The 20,289-nt window shown below is 40.4% G+C and overlaps 2 protein-coding genes across 3 annotated transcripts; both read left to right on the top strand.

Moving 5' to 3' along the window:
- The first annotated feature begins 3,563 nt into the window (after positions 1-3,563).
- LOC143106197 (tripartite motif-containing protein 16-like) lies at positions 3,564-8,871 on the top strand. Its single transcript, XM_076270411.1, has 6 exons — positions 3,564-4,292; positions 4,698-4,793; positions 4,999-5,232; positions 5,461-5,623; positions 6,349-6,399; positions 7,659-8,871. Exons 1-6 carry the CDS (start codon positions 3,699-3,701, stop codon positions 8,177-8,179), a joined length of 1,659 nt encoding a protein of 552 aa, XP_076126526.1. The 5' UTR covers positions 3,564-3,698; the 3' UTR covers positions 8,180-8,871.
- Positions 8,872-9,860: 989 nt separating this feature from the next.
- LOC143106407 (cilia- and flagella-associated protein 95-like) lies at positions 9,861-15,178 on the top strand. 2 transcript variants are annotated; one of them, XM_076270679.1, is made up of 7 exons: positions 9,861-9,944; positions 10,806-10,887; positions 11,248-11,359; positions 11,545-11,660; positions 11,895-11,963; positions 13,119-13,179; positions 14,961-15,178. In XM_076270679.1, the coding sequence occupies exons 2-7, from the start codon at positions 10,853-10,855 to the stop codon at positions 15,159-15,161; spliced, it is 594 nt and encodes a 197-aa protein (XP_076126794.1). In that variant the 5' UTR covers positions 9,861-9,944; positions 10,806-10,852; the 3' UTR covers positions 15,162-15,178. The 2 variants fall into 2 exon arrangements, with proteins under 2 accessions (XP_076126794.1, XP_076126796.1); XM_076270681.1 differs by having other exon boundaries at positions 9,870-9,944; positions 10,811-10,887.
- Positions 15,179-20,289: the final 5,111 nt, after the last annotated feature.

Genomic DNA, 20,289 nt, shown 5'->3' with positions numbered 1-20,289 from the left:
CTGATATGACAAAGAACATTCACCCCTGTATTTTAGAACAGAGGCTGGACAGTTACTACAGCTGTAGCGGACAGAGGCTATTTGGAAGGTAGGGGTGAAAAAATCAAAAGGGCACCATCTACTGCACAACATAGGGCCCCACCAACATGCAAAAAGCTATGATGCTTCATGTATGATGAAATAGCTATTCAACATTTGAAATGTGTATTTATAAACACACAAGTGGAACACAGAAGGAACCAGGGTAGGAATTTCACGGCGGCCACGACGGCCATGGTATGCTTCCTAGCGATTTTTATTTAGCCTGTGGCCTGTCAAAATAATCTTAGCATTCACAGCGCAAATGAATTTAGTCTTTTACGCAGTGGAGAAAGTGACAGCGCAAGAAAGAAAGTGCGTCCAAATTCACCCATTCTTAGTTGAACTACTTGCGAAGTAGCCTACTCATCATCACACAGACATCACAAGTATCACATGAAAGAGCTTTTTTTAAGCTTTTAAACGATGTTAGCCGCTTTGTTGAACGGTTCGCGAGAAAAGTAAATAATATAATTCAATTTAATCATACATTCTACTGAAGGTTTTGCGTCCATGATCTCCCTACCCATTCATCTCTTATACTTCACGAACCCTTCTTTTAACACATGACAAACCACGTATCAGAATAAACAGCAGACCTTACCGAACAGGTGTAAAGCAGTCCCCTGTACAGTTAGCCGTTCCAGAGTAATCCAGTTTTAAATTTGCAGTAAATTTCGACATGCATGGATGTCTCCAAATTTGGGCTTTAAGTTTTACAATGTGGTTAAATTGTTCCACATGATTTCATAACGGGCCAAATACGAAATAAATGTTACAATATTGGTAAATCAGAGGACAGCTAAATAAGAGTTTGTGAAAGTAGCCTTAATGATCACAAAATGCTAAGCATGCATCTTTTGAGTTTCTTAAAGCTGAGCTGTGCTTAAATTATTCAATACATGATTTCATAGCAGGCCAAATATAAAATAAATGTTATATATAGCCTAGATATCTGTAATTATTAGATGATCAGATGATTTACAGTTCTATGTAATATGTCATGTTTATGTTTTTGTAATGTTTCATACAGTGATGCAGGTCTACTGCAGTGAATAGGCTAAATACAACTTTGATCATTTTTATATGCTACTACTGTATAGTTCTGACATGTGGCCTTTGTGCCCTCCACCAAATATGCCCAACTGAAGGCCAAGTGGCCTTGCCCCCAGAACGGTGAAATTCCAAGCCTGGAAGAAACCATTATTTTTTTGTTTTTACAGAGACATCATTTTGAGGCGAAAGCTATTGGGCTCTCAGTAAGAACAGGGAGATGGTCCACTCAGTCTATTACGATCCCTCTGCATATTCTAGAGGTAGTATGTCTAATTGAATATGTTAATGGATGGAATAGCCTACATAAATCGGAGTAGAAAGTTTTAAGCAACTTAACCATTTACTATCAAATACATTTAATCTAACTTAATAAAGAGTAGCCTATTGAAAATAAAAAGAGAGACAGTGCAGATACGATATATTAAAATGCTATAGCTAGATACTTATTGGCCCCTTTCATGTAATTCAAAGTTCAATGTAATGTCATGATCCCCCCCCCCCCCACTACAAAGGCACCTACAGGGAACCTGAAGTGTATCCAAAACCATATAGCATCACTGCACATGTTCTCCACTGAAAGGGCACCCACTGGAAACGTCCCTATATAATGGATGTAAAGATACCTTTTAAAGCCCAGTGTCACATTTTACCCACTGGAAGGACATTTCACCATCAGAGGAGCACCTAATTTGGCACCTCCTCTATAGTAGCCTACAGGAATACTGTCCTTCATTCTATTCTTTTTATTATTTTACTCTTTTTATGGTTTTTATTTTTATTCTTATAGGTTAAGTGTGTTGTACTTTGAGATCAAAGATTAACCGGAATGAAATTCCTTGTTGTTTACGCAAGCCAGTAAAGCTGATTCTGATTCTGATTCAATTTCCTTTAAGGCAAAGGGCGCCATCTTGAACAAGGTCATGGGACGTCATAGAGGACACTTCATGATACCCAACATTTAGACCACTGTAAGACCTACTTGTATCCTCATCATCCAGAGCGATTTGTCCGGTGCTCTCAGGTGCTGTGTAGAGAGGCTGTGTCTGGACGCTGCTATTGGGAGGTGGAGTGGAGTGGAAGGTGGGTTGAGTTGGTAGTTTCATACAAAAGCATCTGCAGGACAGGAGGGGTTGCGAGCAGGTTTGGGTGTAATGATCAGTCCTGGAGGCTGGACATCTCCAGGACCTGCTCATTTTTCAGACACAGTAATGAAGTGACCGAACTCCCTCTAGTGGTCAGCACCAGAATAGGAGTGTATGTGGATCACCAGGCAGGAACTCTGGCCTTCTACAGCATCTCTGACACAATGAATACTGCACACAATACAGACCACATTCACTCACACACTCTACCCTGGGTTTTGTATTGGTAATGTGTCATCTGTGAAACTGCTGTGACTCAGATATAGTTAGATAATGTTAGCAACACACACACACACACCATTCTGGACCCCAGCAGATATCACAGCAGCTCAACACACATCAGTCACTGTGGGGGAAATGGCTTGTTGGGCCCAGTCTGGTGTAACCTCAGTCCCTTTCCCTGTATCCTTTAGTACTTGCTCTCTTCATAATCCTCCATCTCCTTCCTCTGACTTTCAGGTCTTTGGTCCCTATTTGATTGTACAGACTGTATATCTGATGTAAGGTGATACTATGAGGTCATCATGTAGCCTATTTAACTTTGGTCAATTGTAAGACATGTATTGTTTTCAGATGCTCATTGCCATTGCCATGCTCAAATTTATGATTTAAAGATGAGGCATAACAATTCCTTTAGAAAAATAAGCCCCCAAATGGCTTCATCTTTAAGGACATAAACACCATTTGCCAGGACCACAGACCCAACCTTTGAATTTTGAAACAGAGCAGCTTCTGGGGTGTAGTATAAGACCCTGGGCCCGATGCATAGGCAGTCCTGATGGGCCCCCATCCATATTCCAGACTTTTCAAGAGCCTCCCTCCCCATGGGGGCCTATAATCAGTAGGCCTACTGGTTTTACCCCCAGTCTGACACCCCTGAGTCCATCACTGAGTCTCATGTTGTATGATGTAGGCTAGGCCTATTTTTTATAAGATGTTGAGGAAAGAAATAGGCGTAGCCAACATAAGTCTGGAAATCATCTGTGTATTTATTATTAGGTTATAGACAAGTACCAGTACAGTCTACAATAAATATGGAGAAATATGAATAGGCCTACATGAAATAGCACAAATAAAAACGCGAAGGGCTCAGTGAATATAAATCCATATACATTTTTTAAAAATCTGGGGTATATTATGCATAGACTGTAAAATAAATGTCGGGGTATAGGTTATGCCAGTAGCCAATATAGATTCCTCAATGTCATTGGTTGTACCCGAAGGCGGCGCTGTTTGACGACATTGCAATTTCATTGGCTGTATTCGAGAGGGCGGGATGCAGTCGGATCGGATGCAGTCTGCAAGTCTACTCTTACAGCGGTTCGCCATTGTAGCCTACAGTTTCTGGTAAAAAAGAACTTAGCGCTAGCTACGGTGTCGTCTTTTCAGTTCTGTGATTCAAGTGATTCAAAGGACAGAAGGATGGCAGATGCGATATCAAATAACCTGGAGCTTTTAACGTGCCCGATTTGTTTGGATCTTCTGAAAGATCCTGTGACACTTCACTGTGGGCACAGTTACTGTATGTGCTGCATTAAGGGCTGCTGGGACCAGGAAGATCATAAGGGAGTTTACAGCTGCCCCCAGTGCAGACAGACGTTCTCTCCAAGACCTGTTTTAAAGAAAAATAATATTGTTGCTGAACTTGTGGCGCAGATAAGGAAGACCAGAAACCAAAGGCCTAGTTCCTCTGTTGCTCGTCATTTTGCTGGACCCGGGGATGTGGAGTGTGACGTCTGCACTGGGAGAAAACTCAAAGCTATTAAGTCTTGTCTGGAGTGTCTGGTGTCTTACTGTGAAACTCATTATAAAGTTCACAATGATGTTAACCCAGGAAGAAAACACTCAGTGATTGATGCCACTAACCAGTTACAAGAGAGGATCTGCTCTCATCATAAGAAAGTTTTGGAAATATTTTGTCGTGCTGACCAGAGCTGTATTTGCTATCTGTGCATGATGGACAATCATAAAGGCCATGAGACAGTCACAGCTGCAGCAGAAAGAACTGAAAAACAGGCAAGTAAGCCACAATAGGGCCTATCTTATTATTAATGAGGCTTAGTTATACATTTAGTACCATTTTAATATTATTTAATACCAGGCTACTTTTGAAGTCATGTCTGCAGTGCAGTGACTTTCCACCTTTAGAAAAACGCACAACTTTACATCTGGGAAATAGTCGAACCCGTTTGAAAGTTCCTTGCTTTACCTTGATTTTGACATCATGTCCTGTTTCTCAAGAGATGTAGACACACACACACACACAATACATGCATTCGTAGGTGTTTCTGAGTTATTATACCCCTCCTTCATTAGAAATAAAACACTTAAAGTTTAAACTATGCACTTGATATGGAAATATGTTTGAGGGGCTCTTGGAGGGTAGGCCTTGAAAAGATGTGGTTTGTTTTCAATCAACAGAAGCAGTGGAGACAGACACAGAAGAGATTCCAGCAGAGAATCCTGGAGAAAGAGAAGGAGCTGCTGGAGGTGAGGAAGGCTGTGGAGACTCTCAAGGTGAGTACTGACCACAGGAGAAGACAACTGGAGGAACTGTTTTAGGCCTCAGTCAGGAATCTCATCTAGTCAGCCAGATAGGAGTCTTTAGTGCTGAAACTGTTCCAGTTCCTCTGTACCACACTGTGAGTAACAGTTTTTGTGGAAGAGCTGAGTTAGCGGACTGCTTTAAATGGACCTCTCCCCTTTGTGTGTCTCCAATCAGAGTTCAGCACAGACAGCAGTGGAGGACAGTGAGAGGACCTTTACTGAGATGATCCGCACCATTGAGAAAAGACGCACTGAGGTGAAAGAGCTGATCAGAGCTCAGGAAAAGGCTGAGGTGAGTCGGACTGAAGGACTCCTGAAGCAACTGGAGCAGGAGATTGCTGAGATGAAGAGGAGAGATATTGAGCTGGAGAAACTTTCGCACACTGAGGATCACATCCATTTCCTCAAGGTAAGTGTTGGATAGCCAGTGTTCTAAGCATTTCTTGGCATGAATGCATTAGGTTAGCAGTGCCATGCTACCCATATTCAGTGCCTTCAAAAATAAGTGTTTGCATTCAGATTTGCCCCACTCGAAGCAATTTTTAGGTCTCATACTGAAGATTGGTGACAGGCAAAACAATTTATTCTCTCTTTCTCTCTCTCTCTCGCTCTCTCTCATTCGTATTACTTCATGTAGACTTTCCAGTCTACAGTCAGTAACCCAACACGATCTGAAGACCTATCCAGCGTCATTATCAATCAAAGTTTCTCTTTTGAGGCTGTGAAGAAATCAGTCTCCACATTGAAGGGGCAGCTAGAGGATATCTGCAAGCAGGAAATCATGAAGATCTCTGCAGCCGGTTGGTCATGTCCCTTTTAATTACTTCTTCCAAGAGGTTATGTTTTCAACCCTGCCTGTTAGTTTGTCGGTTGGTTTATTATTTTTAGCGGGATTACCCAGAAATTACTAGCTCAAATAATTTGATTTACGACGCGTGCACAAATGCACTTTTGCTGTTGCTAAGATTAAGAGATCCTCCATTAGTTTAAGTTTTCACTAACAGTTGTGACATATGACATTTTATGGGGTCTGTGGGACCTTGGCCTCTACCGAGTGACATTCTAGTTGGTAAACAGAACGAAATGTCTCAAAGATCACTTTGGGGGTCAGTGAGGTTACTTTAAGGTCATGGAGGCCATGGAGTTTCTGTATCATGACGGTGGCTCACTTTTTACTGGGTTACATCGCCATGGTAGCTTGTGCTGAACACTTAACCTGCTTCAGAGCAGGTGCCAACACTGCCATCTTTACCCAAACATGCTCATAGCTAGATAGGGAAAACACAGGGGTGACTTAATGAGTTGACAAACAACCGTTGCCTATATATGACTCTTGTGGGTTGTTAGGGTTTGTCAAGCCAGCTAGTGAAATGATGCACTGTGTCTGTTGACTGTGCTTCGTAGTACAGGTCCCTGGGTAACATGTTTAATCTTGTTGTTGTCAAAACTGGTGCATTTGGGAAAGCCGTGGTGGTGATAGTGGTGCATTTTTGCTATAGTGTCATTATTCTTTCTGTCTCAATAGTGACTGAAGTCCATTTGACTGAACCGGTGACCAGAGACGATTTCTTAAAATGTAAGTTAGCCAGACACACACACACACACACACAAACACACTCACTCTCTCTCAAGCAACAAACATAAATGCCAAAACATTCACAATCTATGCAGTATACTCAATGATTATGAAGATGATATGCAAACTTACATGCAGAACACTGAAAAACTTGAAAAGGCTCACAAAAGCAATCATCCTACTTTAGTTTCGCATTTAGTAGTCTTATCAAGTAGCCTATGGAATTGGCAATTGTAAGGGGGAGTGTGGAGTTGCAGCGTATAACCTCAAAGGCCACATTGTTTTCAGTATTAATTTTAAAACCAGGGAATGTGAGTGTACAATTAATACAATTGACAAACAGAAACTGAGATGTTTCATAAACTTTGGCTAGTTGTCTTTACAACATTCTTGAACACCTGGATCACTCACATTGGCAAAAATGTTGCATATACAATGCTATCGCATGCTAATCCTCCTGTGATTTTATTAGAACATTTTATGAATTAGAAAATGGTGGCGACATAGGTAGCTATGTTAAGGCACTCTGAAATGGACGAGACCTCCGGTGTAGTAAAATTGAATAAACCAATCACATGCGACCATTGGTAAATTCTGATCTATCTATCTATCTTTTATTAATTAACTTTGGCCTGACTCATCCCACTTTGTGCGTCTGACTTTGCTCTGGCCATAGTGTGCATGTACAGTCGGCAAAGTACTCTGTCAAACTAATGTGATTAGGGCTAGGCACATCGATATTGCGATATATCATGATGTACTCTTGTATCGATGTGTCTCAATACAGATGGTACTGTATCGATACAACATCAAAAAACTGAAAGCATTAGAGACAACAGAAAAGTTAAGTTCAGATTTGAAACAAATTTTTTAGAATTTTACTTTTAAGATCTCTGGGCCTGAAGAGATTTTTAAGTTGCAATCCTTAAAGCTTTGACTTTGGTGTTATGAAGCATTATAAAGAACAGCTGTTAGTTTCCTGTGGATTTCCACATCACCAAAGCCATGGCCTTATGAATGCATGATATAGAAAGAACATAACCCAAACCTGAGATGAATGAGTGAAAGTAATGTTATGAAGGAAAGACAGAGAGAGCTGGAGTAGAGGAGTATGCACGCGCACACACACACACACACACACACACACACACACACACACACACACACACTCTCTCACTCTACTCTCTCTCTCTCTCTCTCTCTCTCTCTCTCAAGAAACTTAATTCAACTCAAGACAGCTGTTCTTACTTCTCTATCAGATTCCTGCCACTTTAAGCTGGATCCAAGCACAGCACACAGAAACCTCCATCTGTCTGAGGGGAACAGGAGCGTGGAATGGAGAGTTCAACCCCAGTCATATCCAGATCATCCAGCTAGATTTGATCCGTGGTGGCAGGTGTTGTGTAGAGAGGGTGTGTCAGGACGCTGCTACTGGGAGGTTGAGTTGATTAGAAAGTGGGGGGGTTGTGTAGCCGTGTCATATAAAAGCATCGGCAGAAAAGGAAGGGATAACGGATGCAAATTTGGACGCAATGACCAGTCCTGGAGGCTGGATCTATTTAGCTGTAGCTCCTCTTTCTGGCACAATAACAAAAAGACTGAACTCCCTCTAGTGCGCCGCTCCAGAATAGGAGTGTATGTGGATCACAGGGCAGGAACTCTGGCCTTCTACAGCATCTCTGACACAATGACCCTCCTGCACAGAGTCCAGACCACGTTCACTCACACACTCTACCCTGGGTTTTGTATGTTTAATGGGTCCTCAGTGAAGCTTCTGTGATTAACATATAGGCTATGTGTGTGTGTGTGTGTGTGTATATATATACACACACACACAGATATTATATCATCTCTGGTGCTAAGAAGTTATTACAGCATCTGGGCCTCTGCTGTAACCCATATCACTGTTGTGTGAGAAATGTGTTGATGAGCACAGTGTTGTGTAACCTTTGTCCATTTCACATATTCATTTTCCTCTCCCTCATGCTTCCTTTCCCTCCCTCTCTCTCTCACTTCAAGGTCTTTAGTTTAGCAGGCTACACAACATAAGTCTACTATGAAACTCATGCAGTTATATAAATGGGAGTAGCCTAAATCTTTATGATACTGGATTAAACCATTCATTCATAAAGGGAAAAAAATAAATGTGCTATTTTTGTTTTTTTAATTACAGACATGGTTAAATGCATGTAAAAAAAGTATTTGTATGCAAAATTCTGGATTGGTATATTGATGCATGTTACCTTTGTAAAAATGCAATAGATACTAGATCCTTTCTGTCAAAGTTATTAATTATAGAATACATCTAAAATAAATTGTTAACATTTAAAAAGGTAAAACCACATAAGAGAGACACAATAAAACACAACACAATAAAATTGAAAACTGTTGATTTTGCATGTAACATTTCTGTCTAACTGTAGCTTAGTTGAATTTGTTTTTTTAATTTAAAGCTGCAGTTGGCGAGTCTGAGAGATTGAGGGGACTTAGCCAAAATGTTTAATGTTTACAACTCTCATGGCCCTCCCCCACTACCACCGAGCACCCTTTCATTGAGTTTGTGCTCGTCAGAGACTGCACCATACTGTGATTGACAGTCAGATCTCACACAGCCCTGCTCTGATTGGACCAGAAGAACCGGGAGCTGTGGATTTTTGCAAAACAAATAACAGGCTCTAGGTGGAGGTAGAAGTGCGTTTTTTTTTTTTCTAAAACCGGCTGATTTATGTTGTTCTGTCAGAGCATAGTGTTGGTTTCAGTGAATATGATCAAAAAAATCTTGCCAACTGCAGCTTTAACTATGGGACGTGACAGCAGTGAATTTAAACTAAAGTTAGTATAAACTGGAGACCTTCTGCAGCCAGGAATCCTTGAAGATCTCAACAGCAGGTTGGTCACCTTTCTCTGAATGTTAAGGACTTTTTGACTCATCACCACTACTACCACCACCACCATCACTGCACACATGCCCACTGAAAGATAATTCAACCACTTTGTTAACTTTGTTGATCTTGTCCTTCCCACCTCAGTACTTTTTGGGAGGTCGGCAATGACAAGGAGGGGGGAAAGTCTGTTAACAGGAAAAAGCAAGTTGGAAGAGATGAGATGCAGCCATGTCATCATCCAAAGAGATTTGATGAGTATTATCAGGTGCTATGTAAAGAGGAGGTGTCTGGACGCTGCTACTGCCATCCATCCCGTCACATCCATAACGCCAACTAAATACCATGGCATTGTGTTGGTGTTATGGATGTGACAGTTTTGTGCGGAACTTCCCTACAACTCTCATGGTTGGGGAAGCACATTAGCATTTTATTTGTATTGCAAAAGATTTGTAGTTGAATGCGTCCACCTTGGCTAGTGGTATGACTGAGCAATTACAATGACTCTTGACTACTATAAAATATCGCCACTAGATGGCACCACGACAGGTGACCTATGCAGCATTTAGAAAACCTAGACGTGGACGCAACCATGAACGCAACAACCCAACACCAACCCTATGCGCCAACCCCACATTTCACTATAGCAACGTAACAATCTCTGTAAGTGTTACCCGTTAACCACATAGGCCAGTTGAACTGTAGGTATTTTATATTAGTATAGGCTATTAGTAATTTATTTTGAGATATTCCAAAGGCGTCTAAAGACTCAATCTGTTTACCTTGTTTCTAGGCTAGGCCTTCTTAATTTTCCTTGTCGTAGGCCTAGTTTGTGTAGGCTATTGTGGCATGTTTATGATTAGGCTAGCCTATTATGATTTTGTTAATTCTATTTAGTGTATTAATAATATTGTTTCATTTTATTCATGCCATATGACTTTACATGTTATGTTATGTTTACCCTAATTGTCATTGTAAGTCGCATTGCTGTGGAAGTTGCCCAATGCTCTCCGTTCCTGCGATAGTTTAGGGTCTTTCAAGAGTGTAAAGGCATAGGCTATCTGTTCAGCATGCTTAGTTAATTAAGCGTATGAGTTATGGTTTGTATATTATATTATAGTATATTATAATATTTGTTTAATTGTATTGCTTATTTTCATTAGGCTGTTGATTGCATTGGTATTATTGTTTAGGCTATTATTGCTATTGTCCCTAATGTAGTCTTACCAACTTTTTAAAACTGTTCACTATTAATTTAACTTTTGTATTGTTTCATTTGTAAGTCGCTTTGGACAAAAGCATCTGTCAAATCCCATAACCTTAACCATAACCATAACAAAAGTAGCCCTACATGCCTGCTCAGAGACAGACACAATAGAACATATCGACGTTTTCATCATAATAGGCCTGATGTTTTTAGAAATACAAAGAACATTACATAGTAGGCAGTAGGCTATTCATGTTTATGACAAGTTTCCATCAGTTCTGAGATGACAGTAATATTATGACATCATTGTCAAAAAGTTCAGTGTGAAACAGGCCTAACTGAAGGACATTGCAAAGTCCCAAAGATGCATTACAGCCGACCAACTCTTGTTTCGAACTGGTGAGTAACATTGAATTTATATGTGTAGAGTAAACCTATCCTAAATAGCCTATACTGCAATAATGGCTACCTCCCTCCGAAATATACAGAATTTCTCACTGATTGAATCATCTCATGCTGTTTTGTCTTTGTCTGATGATATGACAGTGTATATGGCATTAGCATGTCTCAGCAGTGAATCTCACTGAAAAAGACTAGGCCTATAATTTTAGGTCCATGTAGTAGGCTAAAATGCTGCACAGTTTGTAGGCCTGAGAGAGGGAAATCTTTGGTGTAACCTACAGTATGCTGTGTATTTTATGTTTTAACAATGCTATTTGGCTTCTTGCCAAACATGATTGGTGTGTCTTTCTGTTAAAGGCAGAAGAACAGAGAAGCAGAGCCTAAAGACTATGATCTCACAACATGCCCAGAGGGAAAGAAATACCTTCATAAATCCACATATAAACATTTTGGGACATGCAAAGATGCAGTAAGTAAAAAAAATGTCGGAGATTGTGTGTGTGTGTGTAAACACAAACATCTCACACTAAAAATATATTTTATATAATTCATTTTGACATCATCCATAACTTATTTTTAAATATACTATGTAGGCCCATGTCCCTATCAAGCATTTTCCTTTTCTTATGTTATTCTATACTTTATTGTGCCAAGGACTGGAGCACCACAACAGAAACCCAGATGTCTCAGTATCAGCTAAAGAAAATGTGTGAAACCGAGACCAGAGCATTGATGCCAGCAGTGCACCACCACACTGCGATGATGGACAGGTAAGGGATGAAGTTTTGTGGCAAGAATGTGGCGAGAACAACATTGACATACATTCAATGAGAATGTATAGTTCTCAGTTCAATAGAGTGAATCAATTTTATTTATTTATTTAGTTAGTTGTATGGGTAAAGCACATAAGTAAATTGATTAGGGTGTGACTCTTGGCCTCAACATGCTTATTGAGATATATCAGTGACCTAAATAGTGTTTGCTGTGCTGTATTGTCTCTTCAGTACAACTGGATCAGTGGGAACACAGTACAATATTGTCTTACCTCGACACCCCCCTGGCCATAACAACATGTGAGTAGCAATCTTTGTAATAGCTTATCTATATCCATCACTGTATTAGTGAGGCCCTATCATTGAGATGAATAACACTAATAACATCACACAGAAAATGGTCACCTGTTAAAACAAACAAACAAACAAATATCTCTCTTAGACACGCGCACACGCACACACACACACACACACTTTCCATTACCACTTACCACTAGCGGTATTGAAGTGGCGTCGTGAGTAGACGTGTCTTACTACTTCCTGCCAGAGGAGGGAGATGTGTATTTATTTAACTCTTACAAAACCCTTCAGTTGAAAGCAGAGCACATGCTGCCTTGGTCTGTTTGTATGTGAGCCAGTGAGTGAGGATGTGCTTAAGTGTCATTTATGTGATGTAGTTGTCAAATTATTAATCCAACTGTTGCTTAAGTGTTTTAAGTATCTAATTTCCTTTGATTGCTCATTAACACAATACAGTAATAGCATGTGAAAACAGACGATTGAGTGGACTCTTTCAGAATGGACATCTAACAGTGCATAATGATGTCAAAAAAATTAGTGATATAATGATATAGTCTTCTCATATATATTAGACTGCATTTGTTGCATTTAAGTTGTTTACTACGACTTACTACACACAATTCCGTGTTGACTAATGCACGACTATGTTGAGATTAGCATCATTTATGTTACAGCTGTGTGGTAACACTGTGGTTGACTGTCTTTATCTAAACACCTGCTAAGCATGCACCGAGAACGCTATAAAAGCATGAATTAGGCTTTCTTGGGGCTTACATAAGACATGACTGCGTGGAAAAAGTGAGGGCTTCCCGGTGTCAGGAAGTCACAGCTGGCCCATGTCAGAGGCACTCAAACACTTCTAAGTGTTTCAGGATGGATGCTCTCTTAGCATCCAATCCCAACATAGAGGTGGCCCATGTAGTATGATAGCATTGATCATAAAAAAAAAACAGCTTTCAGTAGACACAAAAAAGCAAATCAAACAATAACTCTTGATATCCACACCATCAGATATCTCTAAAATGTGCCTAATGAGTTATTTTGAACAAGATGAGTCTTTGATGTTTTTATGGGATATCCATAGCAGCACTGGTGCCTCAAAATAAAACAGTTTTGCTGACAGTATTTTTTATTGCATCATGTCTGCTATGACAGGGACTTTGAGACCACGTACACGCTGGATTATCCCCCTCCACTCAATCTCAGGCAGGAGGTGGTGAGTGCCTTCTCTGTTGGCATATTAGATACATGCAGTTTCGTGAGATCTCTGTGGCCTCTGTCAGGCATGCAACATATATTATACTTATCCTGTATGTGAGAAATAGTTGACCTATGAACTCTGGCTGTAAGTGTAAGAGATAAACCTATGCTTACAGAAGGTCATCTTAATTGATTGATTTTCCAGGCAAGCCCAGATGAGCTTGGAAAATTACTTTATCACTAGAGCACTTGACTCTTTTCCCCCCTTACAGCATATGTATATTTTAAACCTGCTCCTAAAGAAATACAGGGACTTTACCTAGTAGTGACACAATGAAGTGTCTGTAGTCTCTGTGTCTGTCTTAGAAGTGTCTCTGGTTATATGATTTTTCACCTTTATAATATTTGCAAGTGATGCCATTGGTTGCACTCTGTCATGTCATAATAATGTCATAACATCTACAAAACAACAGGAGGGTATTTTAAAACAACTCAATGTAATTAATTTACCCTTAAAGTAACAGCCTCAGATTCGTTTTGATGCTATACTGAGTTATAATACAGAGTCTCTGACATCGGCAATGCCCTGGAATGCCTGCTATTGCACTTCAATATCAAACACTGTTGCCCTGGAAACATTACCCTTTTCAACGGGTTTAGAAGCACTGGGTGTACCGCCTTAGTGCTAAATGATGTTGACAAGGGATATGAATACCAATTCTTCCTTCCTGTTACTTTTAATACTTAATTGATTTCCATGCTTGTACGCTTCCCAAGCAATAGAACAATTAAGCAAAATCACAGGCCACAAAAAATGTTCAGGTTAAAAGCCAATTCTGCCATGCACAAATCCTCATACTGTGAATTATGCATCTGTGGCGGTGACCTGCTGAAACCAAATGGGGAGGATTCACCCATATGTCTTTAGAAGGTCATAAGTCTGTCAGAGTTAATGCACTGATAGTCCCAACACACCATATTCATTTGGGTTTGTAAATGTCCTTCCACGCTCTGGTGCTTACGGTGCCCAAGTTTTTTTTTTTACATTTTGTACTATCTGTTGAATGTATTTCAAACTTTTTGTCCCCATAACAGCAACCATATGTGCAATATGGGCTGTAATTCCCCCTCAGCGGGACACTCTGGTGTCCAGGATCGAGGGCTTACATTTGAGCCCCAAGGGACACCATACGCTTCATGTTAAAACTTTGATTCCTCCATTTTGAGCAGGAAATAAAAAATATGGATTGTGGTGCAATGAGTTCCCTGTGTGTGGGATTTTGTATGCAGAAGAGAGAGTGGATGTGGGATTTCTTTAGTTTGCTGCCCATTATTATTTTCTTTCGGGGGGCATTTTAGGTCAACAAAAGCTGCCGTCTGGGCAACTGATGGCCACATGTTTACTGAAAGCAATGGCCTCATTTTCTGTGCTGGCGGTGGCAGGCTAATAAACCAAATGAGACTCAGGGAAATAATGATCTACACAAGGGCTCTGCTTTGTGCACATTTCAGGAGTACTGTAGCTCTGATCTTAATCCTCACTGCTCTCTGAGTACCAAGAACACCCTGTGTGTGCTGTCTGCTGCACATAGGCTGCTCATTTTTTTGCTGTTTTAGGCTGTTTTATTTGTTTATTTTTCAGTGTTTCCAGTCTGGATTTGCAATTAACACATCTCATGAACCGGGACAAAGTGACAGGGCAAGAGGGGAAACTTACAGCAGTGCCCTAGTTCCCTGGATTGGGCCATTTGATCTCTGGTATAATAATCTTGCTCTCGGCATGTTCCCTCCTAAAAGGTGGGGAGGGAGGACGCAGAAGAGCGGCCGTCCGACTTCCGCAGGCGTCAGTCCGAGTTCACAGACCTGGCAGGCCACAAGCGCAGCGGCAGGAACACTTGGCAGGACGACGTCGGAGAGCAAGGAAGGGTCAGGGTCAGAAACAAGCACCGGCAGGACACACACAGCAACAACCTTTTCTGCCCACACAGTGCTCAGTAATACATGGATTAGCTCTGTCTCTGTTGCTGTGCCTTATTTTCCTCTCTGGCGTGTTTGCTGTGGTAATGAAGCAAAATCTCTCACAACAAAGCTTTGTTGTCAATTCATTAGACTTAAAGTGTATTAATTAAAGCATTGATAAAGCAATAACAAACCTTTAGACTGGGAGACAAGTGTACTGTTTATTATTCAATCTCACACGTTATTGCCCAAGTGTGATCATGCTTATGGGAACTGACATAGCAGGTCAATAAAGCCCTCTTTCACCACATATGTTGCCTTTATGTGCAACCCCCCATCTGTTCAGCCTGTGCATCACATGATGGTGCAAATTTAATTTAGTAGCAAGGATCATGTCCCAAATCCTGACATTTAGTGCTCCTTTACTTGCATTTCCTGTCAGCTTAGGATTGTTGACACTGCAAACTGACCAGCCAGAGAGGGCTGCTGTACATCTGCAGCTATGCTGACTGGGTACCATAGCATTTCCTATATCTACCTTAGTAATCGCAGGCTACCTCCCCTGACTGGTTTGGCGGATGGTTGGTCTCCAAGTCTATGTTTCTCCAGGGGTGACATAATTTTCCAAAAAGGTCTTTATTTACTGGGTTCTATTCTTTGCTCACCGAATTGCTCATAACACCAGCGAGGAGGGAGCCAGAGAAACCTCAAGTTTGCATGGCAGCCTGTTATTGACCCAGTTGCAGAGAGTTTCCCTCCTGTATTTTTAGAAGCAAATGTTTGTTAGGAGCATCACACTTTTGGGCCTGCTGTCACAAGCATGATGGTCAACATGTAACATAGTAGAAAGCAGAAACAGGTCAAGCAGAAACAAAAGCTGAAGGTTATTTTAAACATGCCACTGTTAATATACACATGTGCATTTTTGTAGAATGTGTCATTATTAGATAACAGGGGAATTAAATAGGACATTATTCAATACCAAATAGTAACTCACAAATATTTAATACTGGACTCCTTGGACCATTTCAGTGAAACAAAGGGATTTAGAATGGAAAGTGTTTCATAAACACAGCCAGAACCCACACACTCAAGTTGAGGTTTGGTATAAATCCATTTGGATACAAATGTTTTGGAGATACGGAAGAGGCCAAGTTAGGAATACCAAAGTAAAGTAATAAACACTCGTGCAGTTCACACAATGGCAAAGACAGAATTCTTCACACATTCCACAGACATGTATCCTAGCTACCTCAACAGATAAGTAATTCAGAACACAGGTCTTTAATATTCATGAGATGTTTGCTTTTGCAAAAGAAATGCATAATAAAAAGAAACAAAAAGAATCACAACTAAAAATGAGCTTCTGTACAAATGCATGGATGGTCCTCCTGCAAGTCCAGAAATCCACATCACAAAATTCATAGGAAGGACAAAACAATATTTGAATAGCTTCTGGCAGGCAATGTGAAAGAATCTGCTGCATGTTGTAGGCTACTCAGTTTAAAGGTGGGGTCTTCCGTTCCATTGAAAGTTATCTAAAACACATTCCCTCCACTGAGTTTCATATGCTGTGTCCAAATCCCATTGAAATGACATTGCTGTGGTGGGGAGTCAGTGTCTAATTTCACTGACATGGAAACCCCAAGTTAATTGGTTAAATTTGTCTGCTGACTGGTCATCTCCATTTAAGCCTTTTTAGTAGACACAGCTTACATCTTTACACTGCACAGTTACTAAGACTGGAAAGATCGGTAATGGTATTTGCCCATTTGCCTCTTACTAATGCCATAATTACTCTGGTAGTGGGAAGACTGGCATGGACACATGACATTTTGTGGCTTCACAAGTGTAAGATTTCTCCTCAAAACAAATCCTTTCACATGCTTGTATGTATAAGCTTGTTTGAATTGTATTTGATTAAATTCCTTATTGCATTGAGTAATTGGCAAGCATGACCTTGGACACTGATAGTTATTTAGAAGAGAAAATTATAAGAAAAATATATTGTGGTAAGACGATGATCTAATCCCCCATTTTTATGTCTCCTGTCAGCGAGTGTTGACAGAAGACATAAAAAATATTCAGTGCAGTAGACCGATGAAAATCTAGTTTAAAAGAGAGATTAATCTTTTCTTTACTACATAGTGGCAATGATTGAATTCATTTAAGTAAAGGAACCTTTAATGGAAACCGCAACAACACAAAGTTTTCAAACAAAAGTTAGTCTGCCAAGAGAGTTTCCATGGCAACATCAAAGTAGAGTCTTACAACCTGGATGGTTAATTTGTGTGATGATTTCCCACTCTAAGTGGTGCAGGGAGGTTTATCTTTTTAAAAAAAATTATTCTCACCAGGCTGTCTAAAATTCTCTGAGTACAAGTGCACCTGGAGTAGGCTATAAAATAAATGGTGCTTATCTCATCTCATGTATGTGAGTGTGTGTGTGTGTGAGAGAGAGAGAGGGGGAGGTAAGGTGTGGCTTGGAGATTGGCTCCTAATATTAGCATATTAGCAGTCACCTAAAACCATCATATGCTATTTCATTCAGATATATTGTTGAATACATTGAGTGAACTATTTATTTAAGCAGATCAGTTTTTATATCTTTGAAACTGCAGCAACTGGATAGGCAGGGTAGCTTATGAAAGACAGATGTTGACCATGAAGCTGACAATCACTCAATGGATGAAAAACAGAAGATTCACAGCAGACCACTTTTTATTGGAGAAGTCTATTATGCAGTTTAGAAATTAGAGTCAAAAGAATTTTGCCTTTACACACAACAGCAATCCTGGTCTCTTCCTTGGTAAGCTATCATACCTTGACTTTGATAACTCAATTGACAACCCCACTGACATCAGCCCTCTGTTTTAAATACAATTGAAATTAAATCTGTACTTTGTCTCAAAGCAGTGTACACACAGCACAGAAACCATCACTTACTCTCACATGGCTTCCCCTTAACCCTCTTGAGAAGTTGATGTAACCCACTTGCAAGTTATTTGGGACTAGAAGTGGATAGCCAAATGAATATATTAGTATAAAATAACCAAAACCAAACCTCTCTTTTCCATTACAAATGATGTCCTGTCCTTTGTAGTCTGCATTACAGAGCCAATATGACTAAGAGAACAATCCTGGAGCCCCTCTGACCTCTGCAATCATGATACCAGTTGTCAAGTGAGACTGGGAATTCAAGCCTGAGACAACAAACCTGTCTGGACTTGTTTGCCAGCTGCAGTTGACACTCAGCATCGATCAGTCTTCTCAGGGCCGACTGCAGCCGTGCCTGGTACTGACCAGCCCCGCGCCACTGGCCTATGGCCGTCCTGCGGAGCACCGTCTGTGTGGGAACACAATAAACAGAGTCTGGCAGACATCTGCAAGACGTTTAAACAGTCGCGGATAGATGGTGCGGTGATGAACTGTTTTGTGACCACTGCGGTCTTTGATTTCCCCCTCTCTATGCGGTCAATCACAGTGACTTGTTCGTGTTGATTCTGTCACATTGCGTCAGGGCAGGCGTTTGGCCAAGGCATGGAAAAGAGGAGACAGACTGGACATTCAGTATGGGCTTCTGTTTACATTCACAGGGCAGGAAATGAACCCGTGAAACTGGGTTGAAGAAATGAGCCTCCAATTCACTTCTTGTGATTGGTCTCTTTCTGTCATGTGTGTCATTATTTAGTGGAAAACCTTTTGCAGAAGGAAAGAAAAAAAATGTGTCAGCATACTCTTCATTGACCAATGCTCCATGATTTCCTGTACATAGAGAAACCAACCGAGCATCTCTGACCATCCATTTCTTCAGTGTGTCAACCAGCATTCCCAACCAAGTCCTGTCCCTAAGGTTGTACTGTATGTGCTTGTGGAAAAGAACTTCCCTCCAAGCTAAACACATGGTTACACAGGGGCCAGACACGCTGGGCACTTACGGAGAGCTTCCTGAATGAGGGGAAATTTAGTGTTCCGAATCTGCTTTTCCAAGCCTTCCTTTGAGTGAAATAAGAGCAGGAGGGAGTGATGGAGGGATATAGTGTGTGGAGAGGAGACCCAATTTTACTTGACCTACAGTTAAGAACAAAATTATTCATACCCCTGGCAAATATTGATTTAATGTTGATTTTCTCTTGACCAATATGTTTGTTCTGACTGAAAATGACACTGCCACATGCCAAAAGGTTGTAAGACAATGTGGTAGAAACATGGAATCAAAAAATAAGCGTTTTTATCTTTTTTAAAAATGTTTAGGAAAAATGGTGTGTCCATTATTCATACCCTTTTAAAATAATCACTGGAAACATCTTTTTCATTTTTCAATCAAAGCTCTCAAAATGGTTCTTATAATACGTATCAAGCCGATCCATGTCTCCACAATGATTGTAAACCGCACCTTTTTAGCTGCAATCCGGGTTTTGAGGCAGGAACGATTATTTGCCATCACTCTGGCCTTGTACTCACTTTTTTGACGGATTGAGGTCTGGACTCTGGCTGGGCCACTCTAAAATATGAAATTGTTCTCTGTTAACCATTTCTTGAATTGTCTGCCGAGAGACCTGCCCCAATAGGCGGCATTGGACCATTAAACCACACAATGGTCCAAAACATACAACTAAACAAGGCAAGAAATGGTTAACCGAGAACAATACCAACATTTTTGAGTGGCCCAACCACTAGACCTCTAGACCTCAGTCCGTCAAAAAAGTCAGCGCACGGCCAGAGGGATGGCAAATAATCACTCTTGGCTCAAAACCCAGATTGCTGTTAAAAAGGTGCAGTCTAGAATCATTTTGGAGACATGGAGAGGCATGGTAGGTATTATAAGAACCATATTGACAGCTGTGAATGCAAATAAAGATGTTTCCATTGATTATTTAAAAAGGGTATGAATCATTTTGGACACGCAATTTTTTATAAAAATGTTAAAAAAAAGATGTCTTACAACCTTTTGACATGTGGTAGTGTCATTTTCTGTCAGAACAAACATATTGATAAAGAGAAAATCAACATTAAAACAATATTTGCCAGGGGTATGAATAATTTTGTTCTTAACTGTATATACAGTATGTATGTTTGTATGTATGTGTCTATATATATGCATGTTTGTATGCATGCATGTATGTATGTGTATGCAGTGCAGTTTGGATGTGTGTATTGTATATAT

Source organism: Alosa pseudoharengus, unplaced genomic scaffold (assembly GCF_046254945.1).
Source record: "Alosa pseudoharengus isolate Yale_2024_CS ecotype anadromous, Long Island Sound unplaced genomic scaffold, YU_APseudo_1.1 YU_APseudo_1.1_scf_6, whole genome shotgun sequence".
NCBI classification, from domain to species: domain Eukaryota; kingdom Metazoa; phylum Chordata; class Actinopteri; order Clupeiformes; family Clupeidae; genus Alosa; species Alosa pseudoharengus.
Note: the sequence above shows the minus strand (reverse complement) of the source record. Positions and strands in the feature narration are given on the sequence as shown.